The sequence below is a fragment of the Balaenoptera musculus genome, chromosome 4 (genome assembly GCF_009873245.2).
Source record: "Balaenoptera musculus isolate JJ_BM4_2016_0621 chromosome 4, mBalMus1.pri.v3, whole genome shotgun sequence".
Taxonomy (NCBI): Eukaryota; Metazoa; Chordata; class Mammalia; order Artiodactyla; family Balaenopteridae; genus Balaenoptera; species Balaenoptera musculus.
The window spans coordinates 79,886,749-79,913,231 of NC_045788.1; the positions used below are offsets into that span (position 1 = coordinate 79,886,749).

General features: G+C 38.9%; 1 protein-coding gene and 1 pseudogene across 4 annotated transcripts in view; both read left to right on the plus strand.

The window, feature by feature from the left end:
* The window catches only part of IGSF11 (immunoglobulin superfamily member 11), a 148,011-nt gene extending 122,001 nt beyond the window's left edge, over positions 1-26,010 (plus strand). For 3 of the 4 annotated variants that reach the window (XM_036851534.1, XM_036851535.1, XM_036851536.1), the window contains 3 exons: positions 20,976-21,098; positions 21,911-22,061; positions 23,688-25,963. In XM_036851534.1, the coding sequence (XP_036707429.1) occupies positions 20,976-21,098; positions 21,911-22,061; positions 23,688-24,132 (719 nt within the window). In that variant the 3' untranslated portion in view covers positions 24,133-25,963. Of the gene's footprint in view, positions 1-20,975; positions 21,099-21,910; positions 22,062-23,687 lie in introns of all 4 variants that reach the window. The other variant, XM_036851533.1, reaches the window with a different exon arrangement.
* On the plus strand, positions 3,822-4,629 carry LOC118894867 (annotated as a pseudogene).
* Positions 26,011-26,483: the final 473 nt, after the last annotated feature.

The following is a 26,483-nucleotide window of genomic DNA, read 5'->3' on the forward strand; positions in this document are numbered from 1 at the left end:
AAGCTCCAGTGCTGGGCACCCCATGCCAGACAACTAGCAAGACAAGAACACAGCCCCGTCCATTAGCAGAGAGGCTGCCTAAAATCATAATAAGGTCACAGACACCCAAAAACACACCACTGGACACGGTCCTGCCCATGAGAAAGACAAGATCCAGCCTCATCCACCAGAACACAGGCACTAGTCCCCTCCACCAGGAAGCCTACACAACCCACTGAACCAACCTTAGCCACTGGGGGCAGACACCAAAAACAATGGGAACTACAGACCTGCAGTCTGCAAAAAGGAGACCCCAAACACAGTAAGTTAAGCAAAATGAAAAGACAGACAAATACACAGCAGATGAAGGAGCAAGGTATAAACCCACCAGACAAAACAAATGAAGAGGAAATAGGCAGTCACCTGAAAAAGAATTCAGAGTAATGATAATAAAGATGATCCAAAATCTGGGAAATAGAATGGAGAAAATACAAGAAACATTTAACAAAGGACCTAGAAGAACTAAAGAGCAAACAAACAATCATGAACAACACAATAAATGAAATTAAAAATTCTCTAGAAGGAATTAATAGTACAATAACTGAGGCAGAAGAACGGATAAGTGACCTGGAAGATAAAATAGTGGAAATAGCTACCACAGAGCAGAATAAAGAAAAAAGAATGAAAAGAATTGAGGACAGTCTTAGAGACCTCTGGGACAACATTAAACGCACCAACATTCGAATTATAGGGGTCCCAGAAGAAGAAGAGAAAAAGAAAGGGACTGAGAAAATATTTGAAGATTATAGTTGAAAACTTCCCTAATATGGGAAAGGAAATAGTCAATCAAGTCCAGGAAGTGCAGAGAGTCCCATACAGGATAAATCCAAGGAGAAACACACCAAGACACATATTAATCAAACTATCAAAAATTAAACACAAAGAAAAAATATTAAAAGCAGCAAGGGAGAAACAACAAATAACATACAAGGGAATCCCCATAAGGTTAACAGCTGATCTTTCAGCAGAAACTCTGCAACCCAGAAGGGAGTGGCATGATATATTTAAAGTGATGAAAGGGGGAAACCTACAACCAAGATTGCTCTACCCAGCAAGGATCTCATTCAGATTCGACGGAGAAATTAAAACCTTTACAGGCAAGCAAAAGCTAAGTGAATTCAGCACCACCAAACCAGCTTTACAACAAATGCTAAAGGAACTTCTCTAGGCAGGAAACACAAGAGAAGGAAAAGACCTACAATAACAAACCCAAAACAATTAAGAAAATGGTAATAGGAACATACATATCAATAACTACCTTAAATGTAAATGGATTAAAGGCTCCAACCAAAAGACCTAGACTGGCTGAATGGATACAAAAACAAGACCCGTATATATGCTGTCTACGACAGACCCACTTCAGACCTATGGACACATACAGACTGAAAGTGAGGGGATGGAAAAAGATATTCCATGCAAATGGAAATCAAAAGAAAGCTGGAGTAGCAATTCTCATATCAGACAAAATAGACTTTAAGATAAAGACTATTACAAGAGACAAAGGAGGACACTACATAATGATCAATTCAAGAAGAAAATATAACAATTGTAAATATTTATGCTCCCAACATAGGAGCACCTCAATACATAAGGTAAATGCTAACAGCCATAAAAGGGGAAATCAACAGTAACACAATCATAATAGGGAACTTTAACACCCCACTTTCACCAATGGACAGATCATCCAAAATGAAAATAAATAAGGAAACACAAGCTTTAAATGATACATTAAACAAGATGGACTTAATTGATATTTATAGGACGTTCCATCCGAAAACAACAGAATACACTTTCTTCTCAAGTGCCCATGGAACATTCTCCAGGGTAGATCATATCTTGGGTCACAAATCAAGCCTTGGTAAATTTAAGAAAATTGAAATCATATCAGGTGTCTTTTCCGACCACAATGCTATGAGACTAGATATCAATTACAGGAAAAAATCTGTGAAAAATACAAACACATGGAGGCTAAACAATACACTACTTAATAACCAAGAGATCACTGAAGAAATCAAAGAGGAAATCAAAAATACCTAAAAAACAAATGACAATGAAAACACGATGACCCAAAACCTATGGGGTGCAGCAAAAGCAGTTCTAAGAGGGACGTTTATAGTAATACAATCCTACCTCAAGAAACAAGAAACATCTCAAATAAACAACCTAACCTTACACCTAAAGCAATTAGAGAAAGAAGAACAAAAAAACCCCAAAGTTAGCAGAAGGAAAGAAATCATAAAGATCAGATCAGAAATAAATGAAAAAGAAATGAAGGAAACGATAGCAAAGATCAATAAAACTAAAAGGTGGTTCTTTGAGAAGATAAACAAAATTGATAAACCATTAGCCAAACTCATCAAGAGAGAAAGGTAGAAGACTCAATAGAATTCGAAATGAAGAAGGAGAAGTAACAACTGACACTGCAGAAATACAGAGGATCATGAGAGATTACTACAAGCAACTATATGCCAATAAAATGGGCAACCTGGAAGAAATGGACAAATTCTTAGAAAAGCACATCCTTCTGTGACTGAACTTGGAAGAAATAGAAAATATAAACAAACCAATCACAAGCACTGAAATTGAGACTGTGGTTAAAAATCTTCCAACAAACAAAAGTCCAGGACCAGATGTCTGCACAGGCGAATTCTATCATGCATTTAGAGAAGAGCTAACACCTATCCTTCTCAAACTCTTCCAAAATTTAGCAGAGGGAGGAACACTCCCAAACTCATTCTATGAGGCCATCATCACCCTGATACCAAAACCAGACAAAGATGTCACAAAGGAAGAAAACTATAGGCCAATATCACTGATGAACATAGATGTAAAAATCCTCAACAAAATACTCGCAAACAGAATCCAACAGCACATTAAAAGGATCATACACCATGATCAAGTGGGTTTTATCCCAGAAATGCAAGGATTCTTCAATATATGCAAATCAATTAATGTGATACACCATATTAACAAATAGAAGGATGAAAACCATATGATAATCTCAATAATTGCAGAAAAAGCTTTCGACAAAATTCAGCACCCATTTATGCTAAAAACTCTCTAGAAAGTAGGCATAGAGGGAACTTACCTCAACATAATAAAGGCCATATATGACAAACCCACAGCCAGCATCATTCTGAATGGTGAAAAACTGAAACCATTTCCACTTAGATCAGGAACAAGACAAGATTGTCCACTCTCACCACTATTATTCAACATAGTTTTGGAAGTTTTAGCCACAGCAATCAGAGAAGATAAAGAAATAAAAGGAATCCAAATCAGAAAAGAAGAAGTAAAGCTGTCACTGGTTGCAGATGACATGATACTATACATAGAGAATCCTAAAAATGCTACCAGAAAACTACTAGAGCTAGTCAACGAATTTGGTAACGTAGCAGGATGCAAAATTAATGCACAGAAATCTCTTGCATTCCTGTACACTAATGATGAAAAATCTGAAAGAGAAATTAAGGAAACACTCCCATTTAGCATTGCAACAAAAAGAATAAAATACCTAGGAATAAACCTACCTAAGGAGACAAAAGACCTGTGTGCAGAAAACTATGACACTGATGAAAGAAATTAAAGATGATACCAACAGATGGAGAGATATACCATGTTCTTGGATTGGAAGAATCCAAGTCATTGTGAAAATGACTATACTGCCCAAAGCAATCTACAGATTCAGTGCAATCCCTATTAAACTACCAATGGCATTTTTCACAGAACTAGAACAAAAAATTTCACAATTTCACAACTGCTGCGGCTGGCAGTTGTGCATCATGAAAGATGAGCCAGAAGAGGCGAAGCTAATTTTGCATGATGCTCTTCATCTTGCCTATAAGAGTGATAACAAGAATGCCATCACTTTTACACTTATGATTTGATGACCAACTTATCATTTATACGGGGTCAGCTTGAAAATGTGGAAAAACTTTTTAGAACAGCAATGAGTTACTTGCTTGGAGGGGCCATGCAACAGGAAGACAATGCAATAATACAAATCTCTCTAAAGCTGGCCACTACTTATACTGCTCAGGATAGACAGGAATTGGCTCTTGCTGGCTATAATTCTGCATTTCAGCTCTAGAGGAAAAAATTGAAAGAGAAAAGGAATTATCAGAAGACACTTTGTCAGTGGAAGAAAAAGCCAACATCCACCTCCTCTTGGGCATGTGCCTAGACACCTATGCCCACTACGTTCTGCTCTCCAAGCAGCCATCACAGGCACAAAGGATGTATGAAGAACCTTTACAGATCTCTGAAGAAATACTAGGAGGAAGACACCCACAGACCATCGTGCTGCTGAGTGACCTGGCCACCACCCTGAATGCACAGGGCCACTCCAACGAGGCTTGTGTTCACGCGCAGAGGGCGTCAGACCTGGTGAGACAGGTGGAGCACCCTGAGCTCCACGTGCTGCTCAGTAACCTGGCTGCATCCCTGACGCACAGAGAATGATATGCACAAGCAGAAGAGATCTACCAGGAAGCGCTGAAGTGAGCAAAGCTGAAAAGAGATGCGGTTTCTGTGCAGCACATCTGGGAAGAGCTGGCTGAGCTGTCAAGAAAAGGTAGACCTTTGTCGTAAAGTTACCAAGCTCTAGACCCCTTTTTGTTGTAGGGAACCCCTAGTAACACCTCTTATTCCAGTCCCAGCGGCACCCTAATCATTGGCGTAAATCCTTTGTCCTTGATACTCAAGTCCCCTCAACTTAGCCTTGGTGGAGGACAAGCTGTATACACTGTATACACGGCCACTTTTGTTGTGCAAAGAAAACTTTCACCCCCACCTGATTCTGCTTCTAAGGACAGGTGTCAGTTGATGCTTTCCATTGTAACAGATGGTTGGTTAGGTGCTGTCCATGCTGGTCCGAGTATAGCTCTAGATTAAGAGAGGCCAGTTTCCCTCTGGGGTAGAGTCTGGTATTTCAGCCAGGCATCTCTCCCATAAGATTTTTGTCCACCGATTTGCTGCCTTCTCTTATTTTATCAATACCTGGCAGACCAGAGCTACCGGTCTCATGGCAAAGGGGGATGACAGTGAGTTATTTTCTCTTATCATCTATCTCCTGAAGCCCAGTGTGGGATTTAATGTCTAAAAAAGTAATATCTTGGCCTGCCACCAGCATCCAGCATGAAGGTTTAAAGTGGGAATTAGGCACTTGAAAGTATAGTGCGCATTTGAATATAAATAAAAGCGAACTGTATGTTTTTGTATGTATCTGGTTATATACAACTATGAAAAAAGGAGGGCAAGGAATGACAACCTCCTGCGTCCCTGCTCTCTGAGCATTCACTCCTCTGCATCCGGTCACACGTGTCCCCAAACCCTCTGACTCCGAGTGGGGCCCTATAGGTGTAGTGTTGAAAGCTTCCCAGTTGCTCTGATGTGTCCGACTCGTGCTGTAGAAGAACCAGTGCCCTGGACCCTACCTCTGGCTTTTGAAGTTTGGGTTTCAGTATCTTCGTGTGTAGTGAGATTCTCTCTTAGCCCTGGGAGAATGCATTCGGTGAATGTCCTTACCTGGATAGGCTGCTGTGTTGAGAGCTTTATCACACTGCCTCAGAGTGTGTAAAGTACACAACACGAGGGGCATCAATGATGTTTTCACCCCAGCAGTTCTGCAATTCTTCTAGGTACCATGAAGGAACACTGTTGTTGCTGATATGCCTTTGGCGGGGGGCTGGGCAGGATAAACTGATACTTTGGGTTCCTGTGTACATACTGGGAGAACCCTTTCATAATAAACTAGGCACTCTGCAATAAAATAAATAAATAAATAAATAAATAAATAAATAAAATAAAATTATGTTGCAATAAAAGTTACCAAAAAGTTGTCCGCATATAGTTTACATGTGGATACTAGATATTGAGTAAATTTAGAACCAGCATCCTGTGGAGGTATACTCTGATTTTATACAGAGGAATAATAAAGTGGATTTAGTATTGTTCTTTTGGTATATAAAACTTTGAATTCTAAAATAAGTGAAAATTATGTTCGATGGATATTATCTGAAGCAAAATATAGCAGTCTGGGCAGTGTTTCATTAGGCCTGTATAATTGGCCCAGGTCCCATTAAGTGGAAACGTAACGCATGAGACAGTTCATCAGCCTCTGCATCAGTGGGTTCTCAACCAGGGACAGTTTCATTTGGCAGTGTCTGGAGACATTTTCGGTTGTCACAGCTGGGAGGAAGGTGCTACTGGCAGCTAGTAGGTAGAGGCCAGGGATGCTGCTGAACATCCGATATGCACAGGTCAGCCCCCACAGTAAAGACTTATCCAGCCCCAGATGTCAACAAGTGAATTAAATTAATAGATTTTTCAAACATTAAAACAGCCTTGCATTTCTGGAATAAAGTCTATTTGTGATGAGTTTTTAATAAATTGCTAATATGCAGTATGCTAATATTTTAATAGAACTTTCTCATCTGTGATCATAAGTGAGAATGGCCCATATTTTTCTGTCTTGTGTTATCCTTGGTTGAGTTTTAGTATCAGATGATGAAATGAGTTGGGCAGTTCTTCCTCTTTTTCTATTCTCTGAAACAGTACAAATAAGGCAGAGGTGTTTTAGGACAAAGAAGACAGTGTGTTTGGCATGGAGTAAGCAAGGCAGAGAATGGTAGGAGCTATTTTGTCCACTTACAGGTGCTACAATGGGGGTATGTATACATATATATTTCTTAAAATTTATATTTGTTAGTCGTATTATTCAAATACTTTATATCTTAACCAATATTTTATTTGTTTCAGCTAGTATTTTATGTGAGCGATTTGTTTAAAAATCACATAGTAGGATTGTGAATTTGTCAATTATGCCTTCTTTTTTTAACCTATCCTGGGCCTCTGTTGCTTATAGGTTGTTATATCTCACTGATTCTTTATGCTTAATATGCATTTTTGTGTTATTTTAACTGATATTAAAACCCCTGTAGTAGCTTTCTTTGGTTAATTCTTATTGTTATGTTTCTCTTTTATGGTTCATTTACTTTCAGGTTTCCATGATTTATGTTTTAGGTGTATCTCTTGTAAACAGCATGTCTGGATCTAGTTTGGTTTCCAGTCTACAATCTGAGAACATTTTTCCTTTGATTGATTGAATCCATTTATACTAATTTTGATAATGGATATACTTAAGTTAATTTCTAATACCATATTTTATGTTTTCTATTTACCCAGCTTTTTCTTTTACACCCTATCCCATACCTTCTACTGATTATTTCAATGTTCTTTATAAATTATGCATTTTTCCTTCATGGTTCCTAAGAAATCTTCTGTTGTCCTTATCCTTTCAATGCAGTGAAGAGAGATGATTAACTCTCCTGCTTGCTTGAGAACTCTGTGCAGAACCTGGTATGGAGATAATAGATGGAACATCTTAACTATCACTGTAGTCCAACACTATCGTGTTACAAGGGAGGAGACTGAGGCCCAGAGAGGATACCAGGTTTGCCCAAAGTCCACTGATAGAAAGCACTCCCATTCTCCTGCCAGGCTGGGAAGCCTCAGGAATCTTGATTCTCCTTCTTGAACTCCCACTCTGTTTCCCTTCCCAGTGAAAGTGTGTCCATTTTTCTCTCATGGGGAGCAGAAAAGTCTTCAGCCACTTAATTTGCCCAATAAACAGGGGCTTATTTCCTCTTCATCGAGGTGTTATTCTAATCAAAGATAAGATTTTTCCCTTTATTTTGCCCTCAGACATAAAGAAGCTAGTCCTATGCAGTGTTCATTACTCCCTCTTCTGAAAAAATTAAATACGAGAGATTATCATAACTGTATTCAATTGTTCATACATTCATCCATTCTTTTAGTGTGTGTGTGTGTGTGCATGTATGTGTACACATACACAGACACAACACTTATTCTGTGCAACTGCTTTAGGGTAGAGTATTGGGGAAGGTAAAGGAATATAAAAATAAAGAGATATATCTCCATTCTAGGGTTCACTGTCTAATGGGGGAGACCAATATAAAGAGATAACTACAGTGCTATGTATTTAATGCTATAAAAGTGTTTATAGTGCTATAAAATTAAAATGATAGAAGTATTAATTCTCCCTGAAGAGTTTAGGAAGGACTTTATAAGGAATGAAATTCCTGAGAAGAAAAGGATCTTAAGAGATGAGTAGATGTTTTACCAGGTAAAAGCAGTTATTATCAATAGAGAGAACCATGCATGCAAAATCTTACAAGCATAAAAGTTTGACTTTTTTGTTGAAGTCTAGTTGATTTACAATGTTATATTAGTTTCAGATATACAACATAGTGATTCAATATTTTTATAGATTATACTCCATTTAAAGTTATTATAAAATATTGGCTATATTTCCTGTGTTGTACATTACATCATTGTATCTTTTTTTTTTTTTATACCTTGTAGTTTGTACCTCTTAATTCCCTTCCTCTTTCTTGACGCTCCACCAACCACTTTCCCCACTGGTAACCCCTAGTTTGTTCTCTGTGTCTCTGAGTCTGTTTTGTTATGTTCATTCATTTGTTTTATTTTTTAGATTCCATATATAAGTGAAAACATACAGTTTTTGTCTTTCTCTGTCTGATTTACCTCACTGAACAATACCCTCCAGGCCCATCCATGTTGTTGCAAATGGCAGAATTTCATTCTTTTTTATGGCTGAGTTTTCCTCTGTGTGTGTGTGTGTGTATTCCCCCCCGCCACATCTTCTTTATCCTTTCATCTGTTAATGGACATTTAGGTTGCTTCCATATTTTGGCTATTGTAAATAATGCTGCTATGAACATTAGGTTGCATACATCTTTTTGAATTTATGTTTTCATTTTCTTTGGATATATACCCAGCAGTGGAATTGCTGGATCATATGGAAGTTCTATTTTCAGTTTCTTTGAAAAACCTCCATGCTGTTTTCCATAGTGGGTATAAAAATTTACATTCCCACTGACAGTGTATGTTCCCTTTTCTCTATATCCTTGCCAATATTTATTATTTGTTGTCTTTTTTACAGTAGCAATTCTGACAGTGTGAAGTGATAGCTCGTTGTGCTTTCGATTTGCATTTCCCTGATGACTAACAATGTTGAACATATTTTCATATGTCTGTTGGCCATCTGTATGTCTTCTTTGGAAAAATGTCTAGTCAGGTCTTCTGCCCAATTTTTAACCAGGTTGTTTGCTTTTTAGATATTGAGGTGTATGAACTGTTTATGTATTTTGGATATTAACCCATTACCAGACATGTTATTTTCAAATATCTTCTCCCATTCAGTAGGTTATTTTTTTCATTTTGTATGTGGTTTCCTTCACTGTGTAAAAGCCTTTAAGTTTAATTAGATTCCATTTGTTTATTATTGCTTTTGCTTCCCTTGCCTAAAGAAACAGGTCCAAAAATATTGGTAACACTTATGTGAAAGAGTGTATTGCCTATGTTTTTTTCTAGGAGTTTTATAGTTTTCAATCTTACATTTAAGTGTTTAATCCATTTTGAATTTATTTTTGTATGTGGTGTGAGAAAATGTTCTAATTTCATCTTTTTACAGGTAGCTGTTCAGTTTTCCCAACACCACTCATTGAAGAGACTGACTTTTCCCATTGTATATTTTTGCCTCCTTTCTTGTAGATTAACTGACCCATGTGTGTGTGAGTTTATTTCTGGACTCTCTATTCTGTTTCATTGATCTATGTGTCTGTTTTTTTGTAACATACTGTTTTGATTACTGTAGCTTTGTAGTATATTCTGAAGTCAGGGAGGATTATACCTCCAGCTTTGTTTTTTTTTTTTCCCCTAAAGATTGCTTTGGATATTAGGGGTCTTTGGCAGTTCCATATGAATCTTAGGATCATTTGTTTTAGTTCTGTGAAAAATGTCATGGGTATTTTGATAGGGATTGCATTAAATCTGTAGATTGCTTTGGGTAGTATGGACATTTTAACAATATTAGTTCTTCCAATCCATGAACACAGGATATCTTTCCATATCTTTGTATCATCTTCAGTTTCCTTCATCAGTGTGTTATAGTTTTCTAAGTATAGGCCTTTCATCTCCTTGGTTAAATTTATTCCTAAGTATTTTATTCTTTTTGATATGATTGTAAATGGGATTCTTTCTTGTATTCCCTTTCTGATAGTTTATTATTGATGTATAGAAAAGAAGCAGATCTCTGTATATTGATCTTATATCATGCAACTTGATTAAATTCATTTATTAGTTTTAATAGTTTTTTGGTGGAGAATTTAGGGCTTTCTATATATAGCATTGTGTCATCTGCAAATAGTGACAGTTTTACTTCTTCCCTTTTTAAATTTTTATTATCTGATTGCTGTGGTTAGGACTTCCAATGTTGTGTTAAATAGAAATAGTGAGAATGGACATGCTTGTCTTGTTCCTGATTTTAGAGGAAAAACTTTCAGATTTTCCCCATTGAGTATGTTGTTAGCTGTGGGTTTGTCATAAATGGCCTTTATTATTTTGAGATATGTTCTTTTATACCAACTATGTTGAGAGTTTTTTTATCATGAATGGGTGTTGAATTTTGTCAGATGCTTTTTCTGCGTCTGTCTAAATGATCATGTGATTTTTATCCTTCCTTTTGTTAATGTGGTATATCACATTGACTGATTTGTGGATAGTGAACCATCCTTGCATCCCTGGAATAAATCCCACTTGATCAAGGTGTATGATTCTTTTTATATACTGTTGAATTTGGTTTGCTGATATTTTGTTGAGGGTTTTTGCATCTTTGTTCTTCAGAAATATTGACCTGTAATTTTTAGGGTAGTATTGTTATCTAGTTTTGGTATCAGGGTGATGGTGACCTCATAGAATGAATTTAGGAGTGTTCCTTCCTCTTTAATTTTTGGAACAGTATAAGATGGATAGGTATGAACTCTTCTGTATATGTTTGGTAGAATTCCCCTGTGAAGCTATCTAGTCCTGGACTTTTCTTTGTTGGGAGATTTTTTTTTGTTTTAATTACTGATTCATTTTCAATACTAGTACTCAGTTTGTTCAGGTTATCTATTTCTTCCTGATTCAATCTTGGAAGATTGTATGTTTCTAGGAATTTATCCATCTCTTCTAGCTCGACCAATTTGTCAGCATATAACTGTTCATAGTATTCTCTTATGATTGTTTGTATTTCTGTGATATCAGTTGTAATTTATTCTCTTTCATTTCTTATTTTGTTTATTTGTGTCCTCTTTCTTTTTTTCTCAATGAGCCTGGCAAAAAGCTTATTAATTTTGCTTATCTTTTTGAAAAACTAGCTCTTGGTTTCACTGATCTTTTCTTTTCTTTTGGTCTGTTTAATTTATTTCCACTCTGATCTTTATTATTTCCTTCCTTTTTCTGACTTTGTTTTTTTTTTTCTCATTTCTTTAGATGGTAGGTTAGGTTGTTTATTTGAGATTTTTCTTGTTTCTTGAAGAAGGCCTGTATTGCTATAAACTTACCCCAGTAGACCTGCTTTTGCCACATCCCATAAATTTTGGAAAATTGTGTTTTTATTTTCATTTGTCTCAAGGTATTTTCTGATTTCCTCTTTGATTTCTTCATTGACCCATTAGTTTTTTGGTAACATGTTGTTTAGTCTCTATGTATTTGTGTTTTTCCTATTTTTCTTCCTATAATTGATTTCTAGTTTCATACAATTATGGTTGGAAAATATGTTTGATATAATTTATATCCCTTTTAATTTTGTTGAGACTTGTTTTGTGGCCTAACAATTGATCTATCCTGGAGAACATTCCATGTGCATTTGAAAAGAATGTGCATTCTTTTGTTTTGTATGGAATGTCCTATAGATATCTATTAAGTCCATCTGGTCTACTGTGTCATTTAAGGCCACTGTTTTTTTATTGATTTTCTGTCTGGATGATCTATCCATTGATGTAAGTGAGGTGTTAATGTCCCTTACTATTATTGTATTATTGTCAATTTCTTCCTTTATATCTATTAACATTTGCTTTATATATTTTGGTGTTCCTATATTATGTGCATATATGTTAATGAATTTTATATCCTCTTCTTGTATTGATCCCTTTACCATTATATAATGACCTTTTTGTCTTTTTTTATAGACTTTATTTTAAAGTCTACTTTGTCTGATATGAGTGTTGCTACCCCAGCTTTCTTATTGTTTCCATTTGCATGGAATATCTTTTTCCATTCTCCCACTTTTAGTCTGTGTGGGTTTTAGCACTGTGAGTCTCTTGTAGGCAGCATATAGATGGGTCTTGTTTGTTTTATTTGATCAGCCACCCTATGTCTTTTGACTGGAGCATTTAGTCCATTGACATTTAAAGTGCTTATTGATAGGTAAGTACTTATTGCCATTTTATTACTTGTTTTCTGGTTGTTTTTGTAGTTCTTCCCTGTTCTTTTCTTCTTCTTTTAGTCTCTTCCCTTGTGGTTTGGTGATTTTCTTTAGTGTTATGTTTGTGTTTCTTTCTCTGTAGTTTTTGTGTACCTATTGTAGGTTTTTGATTTGCTCTTACCGTGGAGTTCATATATGTTGACCTATAATTATATTTGCTTGTTTTAAACTGATAGTCACTTAAGTTTAAGCACATTCTAAAAGTACTACATTTTTATTCCTCTCCCCCACATTTTCTGGTTTTGATGTCATATTTTATATCTTTGTGTCAATCCCTTAACTGTTTATTGTAGTTAAAGTTGACTTTACAATTTTTGTCTTTTAACCTTTGTGCTCACTTGCTTAACTGGTTGATTCTCAGCCTTTCCTATATATTTGCTTTTACCAGTGGGATTTTTCCCTTCCTATAATTTCTTGTTTCTTGTTGTAGCCTTTTTTTACTTAAAGAAGACCCTCTAATGCTTCTTGTAAGGTCAGCTTAGTATTGATGATCTCTCAGTTTTTGCTTGTTTGAGGAGCTTTGTATCTCTCCTTCAATTGTAAATGATTATCTTGGAGGGTAGAGTGTCCTAGGTTGTAGATTTTCTCCCTTTCGGCACTTTGAATATATCATGCCACACCCTTCTGGCCTGCAAAGTTTCTGCAGAAAAATCAGCTGATAGCTTTATATTGGTTCCCTTGTATGTGACTCTTGGTTTTTCTCTTGCTGCTTTTAAAATTCTCTCTTTATCTTTAACTTTTGCCATTTTAATTCTTGGTGTGAGTCTCTTTGGGTTCATCTTGTTTCGGACTCTCTGTGCTTCCTGGACCTGTATATCTGTTTCCTTTTTCAAGTTTTGGAAGTTTTCAACCATAATTTCATCAAATACATTTTCTACTTCTTTCTCTCTCTCTCTTCTCCTTCTAGGACTCCTGTAATGCAAATATTAGTACACTTATGTTGTCCTCGAGGTCCTTTAAACTATTCTCATTTTTTAAATCTGTTTTTCTTTTTGCTGTTCTGATTGGGTGATTTCCATTATTCTATCTTTCAGATCACTTGTGCATTCTTCTGTATCACTTTATCTGCTGTTAATTCCCTCTACTGTATTTTTCATTTCACTTACTATATTCTTCTGCTGTGTCTGGTTCTTTTTTATGTTTTCTAGTTCTCTATTAAAGTTCTCACTGTGTTCATATATTCTTTTCCCAAGTTCAGTTGTCATTTTCATTACCATTGCTTTGAACTGTTTATCAGGTAAATTACTTATCTCTGTTTTATTAGGGTTTTGTCAAGGTTTTTTGTTTTTGTTTTTTGTTTGAAACATATTCATTCGTCTTCTTATTTTGTTTAACTTTCTCTGACTCTGTGAAATTAGGTGAAACAGTTACCTTTCCCAGTCTTGAAGGTGTGTCCTTGTGTGGGAATGTCCCTGTGCAGTCTGCATTTGCCCAGTGGCTTTGGTGGGAGAACTGGATCTGAAATGAGCATGGGCTGTGTCTTCGCCTGGGGTGTGCTGGCAGCTACCACCTTGATGGGTGGTAGGGCTGGAGATGGAGGGGCTAGAGCTGGAGCCAGGTGTGAGTTGGAGCTTCTCCTGTGCTCAGTGGCCATCACCACCCTATCAGGGGGTGGGATTGGGGACATAGGGGTTGGAGCAGGACCTCTGAGGGAATTGGATTTCTCCCAGGTGTGATGGCATTCTCAACCTTGGTTTGGGGTATGGCCAGGACCTGAGGATTTGGGGCTGCACTTCTATGCTGCTTTCACTTTTTCCCCAGTGTGTGCCCCTGGGTTAGAGGCTAGGTCGGGGCCAGAGGGGTTGGTTCCACACTACTGGGCTGGCTCCCTCCCCAGTATGTGCAGGGACACGTGCTCAGGGGATGGCTGTTTCTGCCCTGGAGCTAGCCTTTCACCCTTCTGAGTGTGTGCACCAAAGCGTGCACTGGCCGTGGCTGCCTTTGCCCTGGTCAGAGTCAGGGCCGGGGTCAGACCAAGTTCTCTTCTCTCAAAGTGTGTGCACACTTGTTGGCAACAGCAGCCTCCACCTTAGTGGAGAGCAGCTTTGGAACAAGAGTGGCTGGAGCAGGTTGCCATTGCCGGATGGGGGCATGCCAGGGTGGTCCTGGCAGGCTGGCCAGAGCTCCACACAGTTTCCAGTCTGCTGTTCTGTGCTGCGACTGGCAGCAAGCAGGTCTGTGCATGTACTCTTCAAGAGTGTAGTCTTGGTTTCTTACAGCCCTCCAGTAAGCCACGTTGGTTTTCAGACCACCAAGGGGGCTTGTCTTCCTAGTGCTGGACCCCAGGGCTGGGCTGCCTAATATGTGTCTCAGACCCCTCACTCCCCACGGAGGATCCTCGAGCCTGTGATATCCCCTCCTCTTCTGTGTCCCCCTCTAGAGGTGGGGGTCCCAACCAGATCACTTCTCCTCCCTTACTACCAGACTCTGTGTGGATCTTTCTTTACAGCCTTGGTTGTAGAAGAGCCATCCTGCTGGTCCCCAGGTTGATTTCAGTGAGATTTGTTCTATATATAGTTGTAGCTTTGATGTATTCATGAGGGAGATGAGCCCAGTCCTCCTACTCTACCATCTTGATCCCACACACACTAAAAATTTTGACATTTTAAAGTGAGAAGAACTATGAATAAAGATTCACGAAGATTTGACCTTTGATCGTGAATAAAGATTCATGATCTGACATAAAGATTCATGAAGATTTGACCAGAGAGGAGGTTGGCAAGTTCAGGTCCAGATTGTGAGAGTCACTGTATAGCATTCAAAGAATTTGGATGTTGTCCTTGAGACTGTGGATATTGACTGGCCTTTTTATAAAGCCAGAGAAGATATCTAGATCTGCATTTTAGAAACAGCCTCAGCAATCAGGATGAGAGATTGGCAGCCAGGTCACAGATAGGAGGCTTTGATAATAGCTCCATCAAGAAATGAAGAGGGGGCTTCCCTGGTGGCACAGTGGTTGAGAATCCGCCTGCCAATGCAGGGGACACAGGTTCGAGCCCTGGTCTGGGAGGATCCCACATGCCGCGGAGCAACTAGGCCCGTGAGCCACAACTACTGAGCCTGCGCGACTGGAGCCTGTGCTCCGCAATAAGAGAGGCCGCGATAGTGAGAGGCCCACGTGCCGCGATAGTGAGAGGCCAGCGCACCGTGATGAAGAGTGGCCCCCACTTGCCGCAACTAGAGAAAGCCCTCGCACAGAAACGAAGACCCAACACAGCCAAAAATAAATAAATAAATAAATAAAAATTAAAAAAAAAAAATGAAGAGGGCCTGAACTAAGGACCTGCTGATCAGGATGGAGAAGGGATAGGGGCAGGGTGGGATTCGAGAAAGATGGAAGCCAGAAATCAACAAGACATGGAGCTTGATGATACACTGGGACTCAGAGAAGAGTCAAAGTTAACTGAGATTTCTGTCTTAAGCTATTGAATGGACAGTAACTATTAACTCAGAGAAGATATACTTAAGAGTTTTGCTTGAGGGAAGCAGTGAGGTAGTGGTCCTCTGAGACCTCTAGGTGGGGACTGAAATAATGATAATGGTAACAGGTGATGTTTCTTGAGCACTAAGCACCATTCTCCTTTGATAATTAAATCTTAACAATCAACATAGAGACATCTTGATTTGAAAGAATCTACTGATGTCAAGTTAAAAGCAAGACTGCTCAGAGTCAACATTTCTGGGAACCTAGACCGAAATATGTAGGAGAAAAGTAGTCACAAGCTAATCAGTTAGTCTTAATTGTAGCTGTTGCCATGTTGTAAGTGTGTGTTCCTGACCCGTCTGTTGCCAGTGATGAGCCATTATATTTTATACAAATGCCATGAGTGGTATTCCAATAAATAACAGATTTTAGAAGTAAAATAAATCCTTAGCTTAGTATTTTGATGTGTGATTCTATGCAGTGTTATTAATACCAAGGAGATATAAATCTTGCATTATTCAAATATTGCCCAGTAATATCCACTGGTGTTTTCTAGTGTTTGAGTATTTGCTGTAGATTACAGTTCTTTGAAAATAATAGCAGAAATGCAAAGAGAAGTAGATGGGAATGTTGCTGTAGAATACACTGACATGAAATCAGAAATGGATTTAAAATCTGAATTGGCAAAAGTAATACCTATTTCCATGACAAAACGAAAATCAGGGCAAAAAGGCAAAGTATTTTCACTGTTAAATAAAGGAGATGAACTAATATGAAGCAGCGTGTGTCTTCACGTCTGCCTCAGAGGTGCTTAGGATGTTCTCTTAATGGGGACAGGTTCTCTCTGTCTCCCCTGTCCATCTCCATCCTAATTCAACCAACATCAACACAGAAAGGAAATAAAATTTTCTTTCTATGTCTGGAAAATTTGGCGTGAAACAAAGATCAAGACTGTTGGATACTTAATGCTGTATAGTGTGTTTAAATTTTCTTTTAGAATGACAGCGTTTAAATATTAAGTATTTGTGATATTATCTTTGAATTTTTAAATAGGTTTTATTTTGGCATTTATTTTGTGTTAATGTTCCAATTTTTACTATTTTTTATCATCAAATGTTTGTATCTGGTTGAGATAATTTTTTACATATTTTTGAAATATATAGTATGTCATAATATATTGGTTCAAATAACAATAAACCATGTGTTCATTATTTTTTTCTACAGAATACTTCTGAAATTTTTATATAAGAAATGACTCACTGTTATTATTATGGTCACGCATTATTATTTTAAAAATGCATAAATCATATAAAATATAGAGTAATTTGATTTTGGAAGTCTGATCTCTCAACCTCAGATCCTGAGTATTAATATTTATTGGAATTTGGAGACATTCAACATTTTCCCAATTTCTTGATTTTTCTTTTGAGTCAGAAAAAGATATAAATTTCCCAAGCGATGCCAAGAGGGAATCCCAACGTGGAAGCCTTGCCAGGCACTGTGCATTATCTCACTCAGTCCTCACAGTAGCCTGTGATGTAGAAGCATGTCGGCAGTTCCATGTCGCACACGAGGAATCAAAAACATAGATGCAGAAGAGGTAGCACATTCATGACCACCTAGCTAGCAGGTGGTAGAGCAGGTTCCACCCCAGGCTGCCTGAGTCTAGAACACATGCTCTTAGCCAGTGCACCGTCTACTGGGCAGCAGAGAGGTGGTTCTGGAACTAAGGAGAAAGGATGGAAGTGGAAATGTGCACTTACATTTATTTCTCTCTAAATTCTGTAGGGCTTCTGGTCCAGGTACACAGCTTGTGTGGGATACAGTATTGCTGTGAACTGGGGTGTGATGCAATTTGTTGCTTTCCAAACTGCAGTTCCACACTGTTGAACTTCCCCTATTCTTTAAAAGAAAGAAGATCTAAAGAATATGTATTCTCTAACTTCATTTCAACAAATTACTCTGCTCCAGAGCAGGCCAAGTGAAGTGACAGATTGAAAAATCAGCCCATTTCGTTTCAGAAAGGGCCCTGTGCCCGTGGCAGGGAGCAGTCTGGTGCTGGCTGCAGAGGTGCTCCCATCTCTGCGTTGTTGCCTTGACTACCTAAACAGCCCTCTTCTGCTTCTGGTTAGACCTGTCTTACTCACGTGTCTGTCCCATTCTCTGATTACGTTCTGAGTTCACTCCGGCGTGGTGTGTCAGCCTCACCGAGGAGGAAAGAACAGTGACTTCACCTTTTTTTTGAAGTTGTCATTTTATTTTATTTTAGAATCTTTACAGTTTACCTCTTTCTGCGTGCCAGAATGCTGCTTAGATCAGCTGTTAAAAATTTCCCAAATTCTCTCTATGGAAGTGTCAACAAAATCACTGGTTTGGTGTGAGCTGATCAAATTTCTAGAATTTCAGGATTTAGGAAAACAACAACACAGTGTGTGAATTGTGCGGTTAGTTGCCCAGAGATTATGGTTTTGTTGCATGATGACATCTGCTAACGTATTGAAGGTGGAGTTAGACAGATGGCTTAGTTTAATACTAACAGCATTGGGACATTGATTGCAAGGTTAGGAGATACCCTATAGATGCATCCCACAGAATATTGTGGTTTTAAATACCTTACAAGAAAGTCAAGTGTGTGTATGGTGGTTATGAGCTTTGGACATGACAGACCTGATTTTTTTGTGCTGCTACTTGTGTACTGTGTGATCTTGGACCAATTGCATAGCTTCTCTGAACTTTTTCATCTTTGAAAAATAGGGAATATAAAACTTAAGGTTTGTAAGATTAAATGAGACACGTAAAGCTCTTAGTGCAGTGTATGTGGTACACAATAGACACTCGAGAAGATAGCCCATTTATTTATTTATTTATTTATTGAGCACCTTTCTGTGTGCTGGGTAATTTCTGAGGATGATGATACAGTGATGAACAAGACAAACACAGTCCCTTATCTTAATGAGACAAGTAGGCAAGAAATTATAATAAAGGGGTAAGTTCCAGCACTAGGGATTACAGGGTGCTGGGGAGCACATAGGAGGGATGGTTAAGGAGAGCCCGGGAAATCAGGTAGAACACGGAGGAGGAGAAAACAGTTTCCCTCCAGACGGACCCAATTATATGAGTGAATTCACTGAAAAGCCTCATACATTGGTAGCCATCAGAGTTGTTTGTTTTTAAGGAAAAGGAAATAACACACAAGTGTGAACCAAATAACCACCAAGTATATTGACTTGGGTGTGTACAGTACAATTCAAATGTCCAAGTAAGACATAAGTATAAGTCATATAGTAAGATATCCATATAGTAAGATATCCATATAGTATGGGTTCAACCATTTAAATGCTCCCATTAAAAAACAAAAACAAAAGCAAAAAAAAAACCAACCCTCCCTTCCCTGGCCTGTATATTGAAGTTAATTTCAGTGTGTGTTTGGTGAGTCATTTGTTAGCACTACCCACTATATTATGTTAGAAGGCAGGGAGATAACCCTGAGGGCGGTTGCTGTCTGGGGGTCTTTCAGAATTTGCTCATCCTCACTAGATGCCCCTCTTAAGCACTCTGTATCCTCTAGTGATGGCACTTACCCCGCTTATTGTGATTTCTCACCTACTTGTCTCGTTAAGGTACAGGGCTGGGTGTGTGTGTCTTGTTCATCATGATATAACCATCCTCAAAAATTATCCAGCACACAGAAAGGTGCTCAATAAATATTTATTTGTTAAATGACTCTGCTTCTGCCTTTGATCTAAATAGAAATGAGGGTTGCCGGAAGAAACTAGGTGACTAAATCTTAGTTTCATGTAGAAGTTGTCAGCACAGGGTAGAGATAGCTCCAGGTGTTGCCCTAGGGGTACGTGGACTTTGTGCCACCAGTGTGCCACCAGGAGGCTTTTTCTGATTTGCTGCTATTTTTGAGCAGTGAGTGGCTGGAAGAGTTGTGCACTGCCTGAGGGAGACCGAAGTGCAGCCTGAGCTTAGAGGTAGGACAGCCCTCCGTTCAGTTCCTGTTGCCCAGCTGTGTAATCTTATCACTCATCTAAAGCCTCGGTTTCCTTATCTGTTCAATGGGATTGATGATAACAATACTGTGAAGAGTTAGTGTAAAGATTGAGATCATATGTGTAAAAGCTTAGCCAGTGCTTGGCACGTAGTAATAACTATTAACTTAGGTTTTTATTATCACTGTAAGTCATTTGCGTTTTGTTTGTAAGGAATAAATCAACTATCCTAATGTTGATAAGTTACTAAAATGTGAACCACTGCAATATTTCTTGGTAATGTCAGTGTGGTCACCTGGGAAATGCATGGCTCAGATCTCCTGCTGTGGGAACATAATTGACTGACAGCCCCAGTGGCTTCCCGCAGCATCCACCACTGCTTCGCCTGGGCAGCTCCCAGCCAGTCACTGGGCACAGTGGGGCTGCTAATGCAGGCCCATTCCTGCAAGGTCTAAGACGGCTTTAACAGGTGACCTTGGCTCAAGGACTCCCCATCAGCCTGGTGGAAACTTCCATAAGGCTGTGTTGCAGTCTGAGACGCTCCCTCCTTCCTTCCCTCTCCCCTTCACAGGGGCCAGACCTGTACTGCATTCTGAGCCTCTCCTTGCTTCCTCCAGGTTCCTCTCCATTTCCCTTACTGCCATTTCCTCCAGTAAACCTCCTGCTTGTCTTGGTGTCCACTTCTTGGAGGAGCTGGACTTACACAAACAGTTATCATAGTTGTTGGAAGGAAGTAACAGTCTACACCCTTGAGCACAGAGAGGATATGTTTTCCATCAAGTATGAAGCAGACATTATTATAATGAGTTTAGCTTTGTATGTTATTGCATTTCCTCAAATTAAAATTTGGTGTTTCTGATCATAAATTCTCTAAAATAGGCGTTAGCCAACATTTCCTCAGGGAAGGCTGCTCACCTTTAGGACCTCACACTAATCTGCAGATTAAGTTCTAAGACTGCCCTTATTTAGGACAGTTCTCTATAGCTCCGGGTCTTTAACGTATGTTATTATTTTAGTCTTTAACCTTCATGAACCAAAAAAATCTCTCCAAAAAAAGGTATTGATAGCTCTTCACTGTTTATCTCTTTTTATAGTCTTCTGCTGATTTCTTTGGTTTTCTTATTTTCTTTCCTAAATCCTCACTTGACTGTTACTTTTGTGACAGACCAGGTCCAGGGAACAGTCACCATCCGGAACATCAGCACCCTGTCATCAGGTTTGTACCAGTGCGTGGCTTCTAATGCCATTGGGACCAGCACCTGTCTTTTGGATCTCCAGGTTATTTCTCGTAAGTATGTAAAATTCTGATGTCCACTCTGGGTCTGAATGCCAAGATCTTTGTTAAACTAGGGAATGAAAAGTTCTGCTTGTTTAGAGGTTGTTTGAAGATTAAATAGAAATTCTTTTGATTTTAATCATTATTGAAGATATTTAATAGATGTGTTAGTATACTTCTCAGCCTCAGCAATACGACTTCTTCTTTATGATAAAATGTCTTCTCAGGATCATTAGAATCAGATCAGTTCTGATTATATAGTGCTATAGACATATTAAAAATTTGTAATGATCTTACGGTCATGGCAAGACCTTCTTGTATTTTTTCCTAATCCCTTATATCTGCTTAAATGTTGGGTGCCCAGGTCATACATAAGCAGTGCAGAAATTTTCTCTTTAGTTGAGAATTCTGGGTTGTTTGAATTCCAGTTGCAAAAGGGAATGATCTGGCTGTGATGAGGTAACAAGTTATCCTGCTGCTTGCCAGGTTCATTTGGGGCAGGTCAGGCAAGTAGTCAGGTATGGTCTTTTTCCTGCTCTGCCCTGGTTGTGGCTCTCCTGCATCTGTTCGTTTATTGAACGAATTGCTCATTCATTCAATAAATGTTTGTGAGCCTATTGTGTGTTAGTCCTAGCCACTGAGGATACAGAAAATTAAGTGAGGTTTAACTTTAAATGGATACAATACTGTAGGCAATTTTGTATATTTTAAGAAGATTCTTTGGTAGCCTTTTATGTTTATGAAGTTGTGTGAGCATATTCTATTTCTCTTTCACTCTCTCTCTCCTTTTTTTTCTTTAAATATACCTTAAATATATTTTGCAGCCCAGCCCAGGAGCATTGGACTAATAGCTGGAGCCATTGGCACTGGTGCAGTTATTATCATTTTTTGCATTGCACTAATTTTAGGGGCATTCTTTTACTGGAGAAGCAAAAATAAAGAGGAGGAGGAAGAAGAAATTCCTAATGAAATAAGGTTTGTGTGTCAGATAATTTATCCTGACATTGGCATAGCCAATGTCTGTATTTCTATTAATTTTGGCAGCTAAGATTTCTTTGCTAATCTTATGACTTTAACCAAGGTAGTTAAAGTGGCCAAATGATAGTTTCTTGTATGTTATATCACTCTTCCTCATGGTATTTACTACTCAGCTTTATTTACTGGATCGTGAAAGGCGGGAGGTGGGTAGGGTAGTCCAGCATGTACCCAATTAGGAGGACACAAGTGAAGAATTCCCCCGTTTCCTCCCATAGCTTAAGGGTGGGTGGGGTTAGGTGGCTGCCATAGTAGAAAAGTGAGTTTAGAACATGTGTTTAATATTGGCATTTATAAATGATGCGAACATAAAGCAAGAAAGAATAGCACCTATACAGATAGACCAAAGCAGTATGGCTTGGTTGAAAACAGTTCAGTCAAGAATATGAACATCTTAAGGAAACAATGTCAAATGATCTTGAAAGAAAGGTGACTCTTGCCGTATTGTGGAGATATGCGGGTTCAGGCTCAGTCTTAGATGGCATCGCATTGATATCCTTATTGAAAATGCTTTAATGACTTCAGTCTACTTAGCATGACATACACAGCCCTTCAGAATCTGACCCTTACCTGCTTCCCTGCTTTTATCTCTCACAACTTCCCTGATCACTTTGTGTTCCAGTCTGTTGTCTTCTCTCATGCCTCAGGGCCTTTCCTGTAGCCTCCACCTTGTTCCTGGACCATATTCCTTCCCTTTGCATCCATCTCTTCAGTACATTCCTTGATCTGGTTCAAGACTAGTCCAGGCATCACCTCCTCACATAAGTTGACTTAGGCCCTTGTCCAACCTTTAAGACTTGCAGCTGTTCTTGCATTGATTGTCACCCTCATTTGACCATAGGCTTCTTGGGTAGAGGAGCTGTCTTTTTCTCACATGAAACATCTAGTAAAATGCCTGGTACTCAAAAAATGGTAAATGAATTAGGTAACAACTTAAATTAACTTAATGACTTCTCTTAGCCTCTTGTAATTCTTAAGGGTTTGGACTCTATGCAGGGACAGATTTCATCCCAGTGTAAGATTAATGAGAAAAACCTCTCATCAGCACACCACAGTGATTTCTCAAACCCCAAAAGGCAATAAAATCAGGCCAATTCTAATAGATTTTTGAAGTTCCTACACCTGTAGTTTGGTTTCCTAGCTTTACAACAGCTAGTTCAGTGGATTTCTTCATGGACTATTTTCCTATTTAGAGAAAAAGAAAAAAAAAATATATACACACACACACACACACACACACACATATACATACACACACACATATATATTTTTCAGTTATATTGGAAGACACAGTTTTTGAGAGATTTGATACTACTTTCTTTGTTACTCTTGGGGACTGAGAAGCTGAGGGAGAATTTTTCCTAAGCATTGTCTTAAAGGGAATGAATGTCAAAGCCGAGGCCACCAGGACTGCCGTGTTTGCTTTCATGATAGTGTGGTCTGTCCTGAGGGTTTGAATTTCACAGACGTATTCACCTGAACATGAGAAGACAAGAGTCCTGGGCAGGTAGGTAGGGTAAACCTCAAGTAAATCCTAACAACAGCTTTATTTTTGTTCGTTTTCAGAGAGGATGATCTTCCACCTAAATGTCCTTCTTCTGCCAAAGCATTTCACACCGAGGTGTCCTTCTCAGAGAGCAACACATTTACCTCTTCCAATACCTATAACAGCCGCTGCTGGAGCAACAATCCCAAAGTGCACAGAAACACAGAGTCACTCGACCACTTCAGTGACTTGCGCCAGTCCTTCTCCCTCCACTCGGGCCACGCCAACGTACCATCCGTCTATGCCAACGGCAGCCATCTGGCCCCAGCCCCACAGAAGACCCTGGTCGTGACGGCCAACAGAGGGTCGTCACCGCAGGCCGTGTCCAGGAGCAATGGCTCAGTCAGCAGGAAGCCCCGGGCTCAGTACACACACTCCTACACCATCAGCCAAGCAGGCCTGGAGCGCATTGGTGCTGTCCCTGTCATGGTTCCAGCCCAGAGTCGGGCTGGCTCCCTGGTATAGGACGCGAGCAGATGGGGTGTGCAGAGAAGACACAAAGGATGCCCCCATTCCAGGGGGAGGGCGGGGTGGTGGAGTGTTGGGAAAGATACTTTCCTGACAATGATCCTGGTAAAAAAGCACAAAGAAGGAGTCAGGGCTGTGACCCGGCCACTAAGATTGGTAAAACGAACTGGAATGCTCCGGCATGAAGACTTGTTCCCCCACCCCAGCTGTCCCAGGATCCTGTTCAAAAAGCTGGATCTCACAGATGTGCCAAGCCAAGGAAAAAGGTAGAAGAGCAGAATAGCATTTAAAACCTAAACTGCAGTCCAGATGGACTTGTTTTTTAATTCATGTCTAACGTAATAATTTTTCAAGAGACTAAAGTGCCAGATGGAGTTTAAAGAATGAAATTATTTAAAAAGATAGGTGTCCTTAGAAACATACTGAGCAACCCTGTGGTACATCCTGCCTTTCCCCGTCCCCTCTTGATGTAGGGGGCTGAATGGCATTAATGGCGAATACTGGTCCTAGCAGGGCTGGCTCTTGTATCGTAGAATCAAAACTTTTTACACCAACAGAATTCAGTAAGGAATGGGTGAAAACTAGAAACTTCTTTGAGAAGCCCCTTCGTATTTATTTATTTATCTCTTCCTGGACCATGAATTTCATATTTGGAATATTGCTATATTGACAGATTATTGCCTGTCTATGTTTTTCTAGGGTCTGTTACAGGTCCATGACAGTTACTGTTCATTATTTCCTGGGAAAATATTTTTTAAAAGAAAACTGTTGTTTTTTAAAAAAAAATATGAGAGAGGCATTGGGTTAGGAAGGAAAAGACTACTGTTAACGTCACGTCCAGTGAGCTTGTTCGTTGAGCCCGGCAGGCAGCAAGACCTAGGTCGTGCAGGCAGCACAGGAGCAGGGAGGCGGGTGGAAGGCAATTCCTGGCAGCCTCTCAGAGCAGGGCCGTCCAGGTCTCCCTTGCTGTCACACCAGGTTACTCTTAATGAGGGCAGCACCCCATGCCTTTGTACTGCGGTAGATAACTTTCTCCTTGTTTGACAAGTCGAGGTTACTGGGTTGTTACAGGGAGGGCAGGAGTTGCTTTGGTTTTGTTTTTCTCAAAATGATTATTTTTGCAAAAGAGATAAGACTGAGACAAAAGGGATGTCTTCAGATATGCTCCTGGGAGGCTCTGCCCTGTTCTTGTCACAGCTCAGGGTTGCAATTTTGCCCAGATGCGTTTTACACCACTGTAAAGAGATTCTTTGCGATTAATTACCTGGCCTTGGGAGTTCACCAGGTAATTTGCAGATTCTCCACTCTATTTGTGCTCTGTGGATCTGGCCATGCTTGTATCGGTGACTCTCTCGCCTTAATCACACTTTAAGCAACACACAAATGATTTCTTCCCAGATTTGTTTCCTAAATTATTTATGATGCTGACCCCAGGATTGGATAAGAGCATCTTTTCTTTCCCCAATGTAGTCTCTCATTCCCTCTTCCCACTATGCTTTTGCCCTCTTTTCCTGCAAGCACAGTCGTCACAGGAAGTGGCCTTCTGGTTTTCACACTTATTTGAATAATGGAAACCAACAGCTGCTGCATACACTATTTTTCCAAGAGGGCTAAGCTCAGAACCTAACCATTGCAATCATTCCAGTATTGATGAAGAACTGAATTTACTTTAGCATTACTTACTTTTTCCGTTTGACGGTTCTTGACTTTGTAAAAACTTAAATAAATGAATGTCTATACTTTTTATAAAGAAGAGTGAAAATGCCATGACAGATAAGATGATACTATCAGATGTTGTTTAGAAAGCATTTATCTTGAATTTCTTTATTGTTTCTAATTATCTAAAATTCAATAAAAGTTTTATTCATATAAAAACAAGTTGTCATTAATTATCATATACTAATGAATATATGATTTTGTACTTAATGTTCTCTTAATGTTTTAAACATTTTCCATTCTGTTAAATAGTATTTATAATAATTTTAATGAGCATATAGTATTCCAAAAATTACTTAGCTCTACTCTTATCGTTAGAAATTTGAGTCCATTTATCACATGTGTGATTGAAAATGTGATGATCCTTTTCATACACTGAGCCATTTTCATGTTTCTTATCTGGAAGTTCATGAAGACAGGATCCATGACTGTCTTTTTCACCCTGTATCTCTTGTCACCTAGCACAGTGCCTAATATGGGTATTGAGTAGATAAATGATGATTTCTGAACTGGAGTTGCCAAGTTTCAGTTCAGAAAGTTATGGTCATGACTGTAGCTCTTGATGTATATTGGGTCATTCCTTTAATTTTTTATTTGAGATAATTATGTATTTACATGCAGTTTATAAGAAA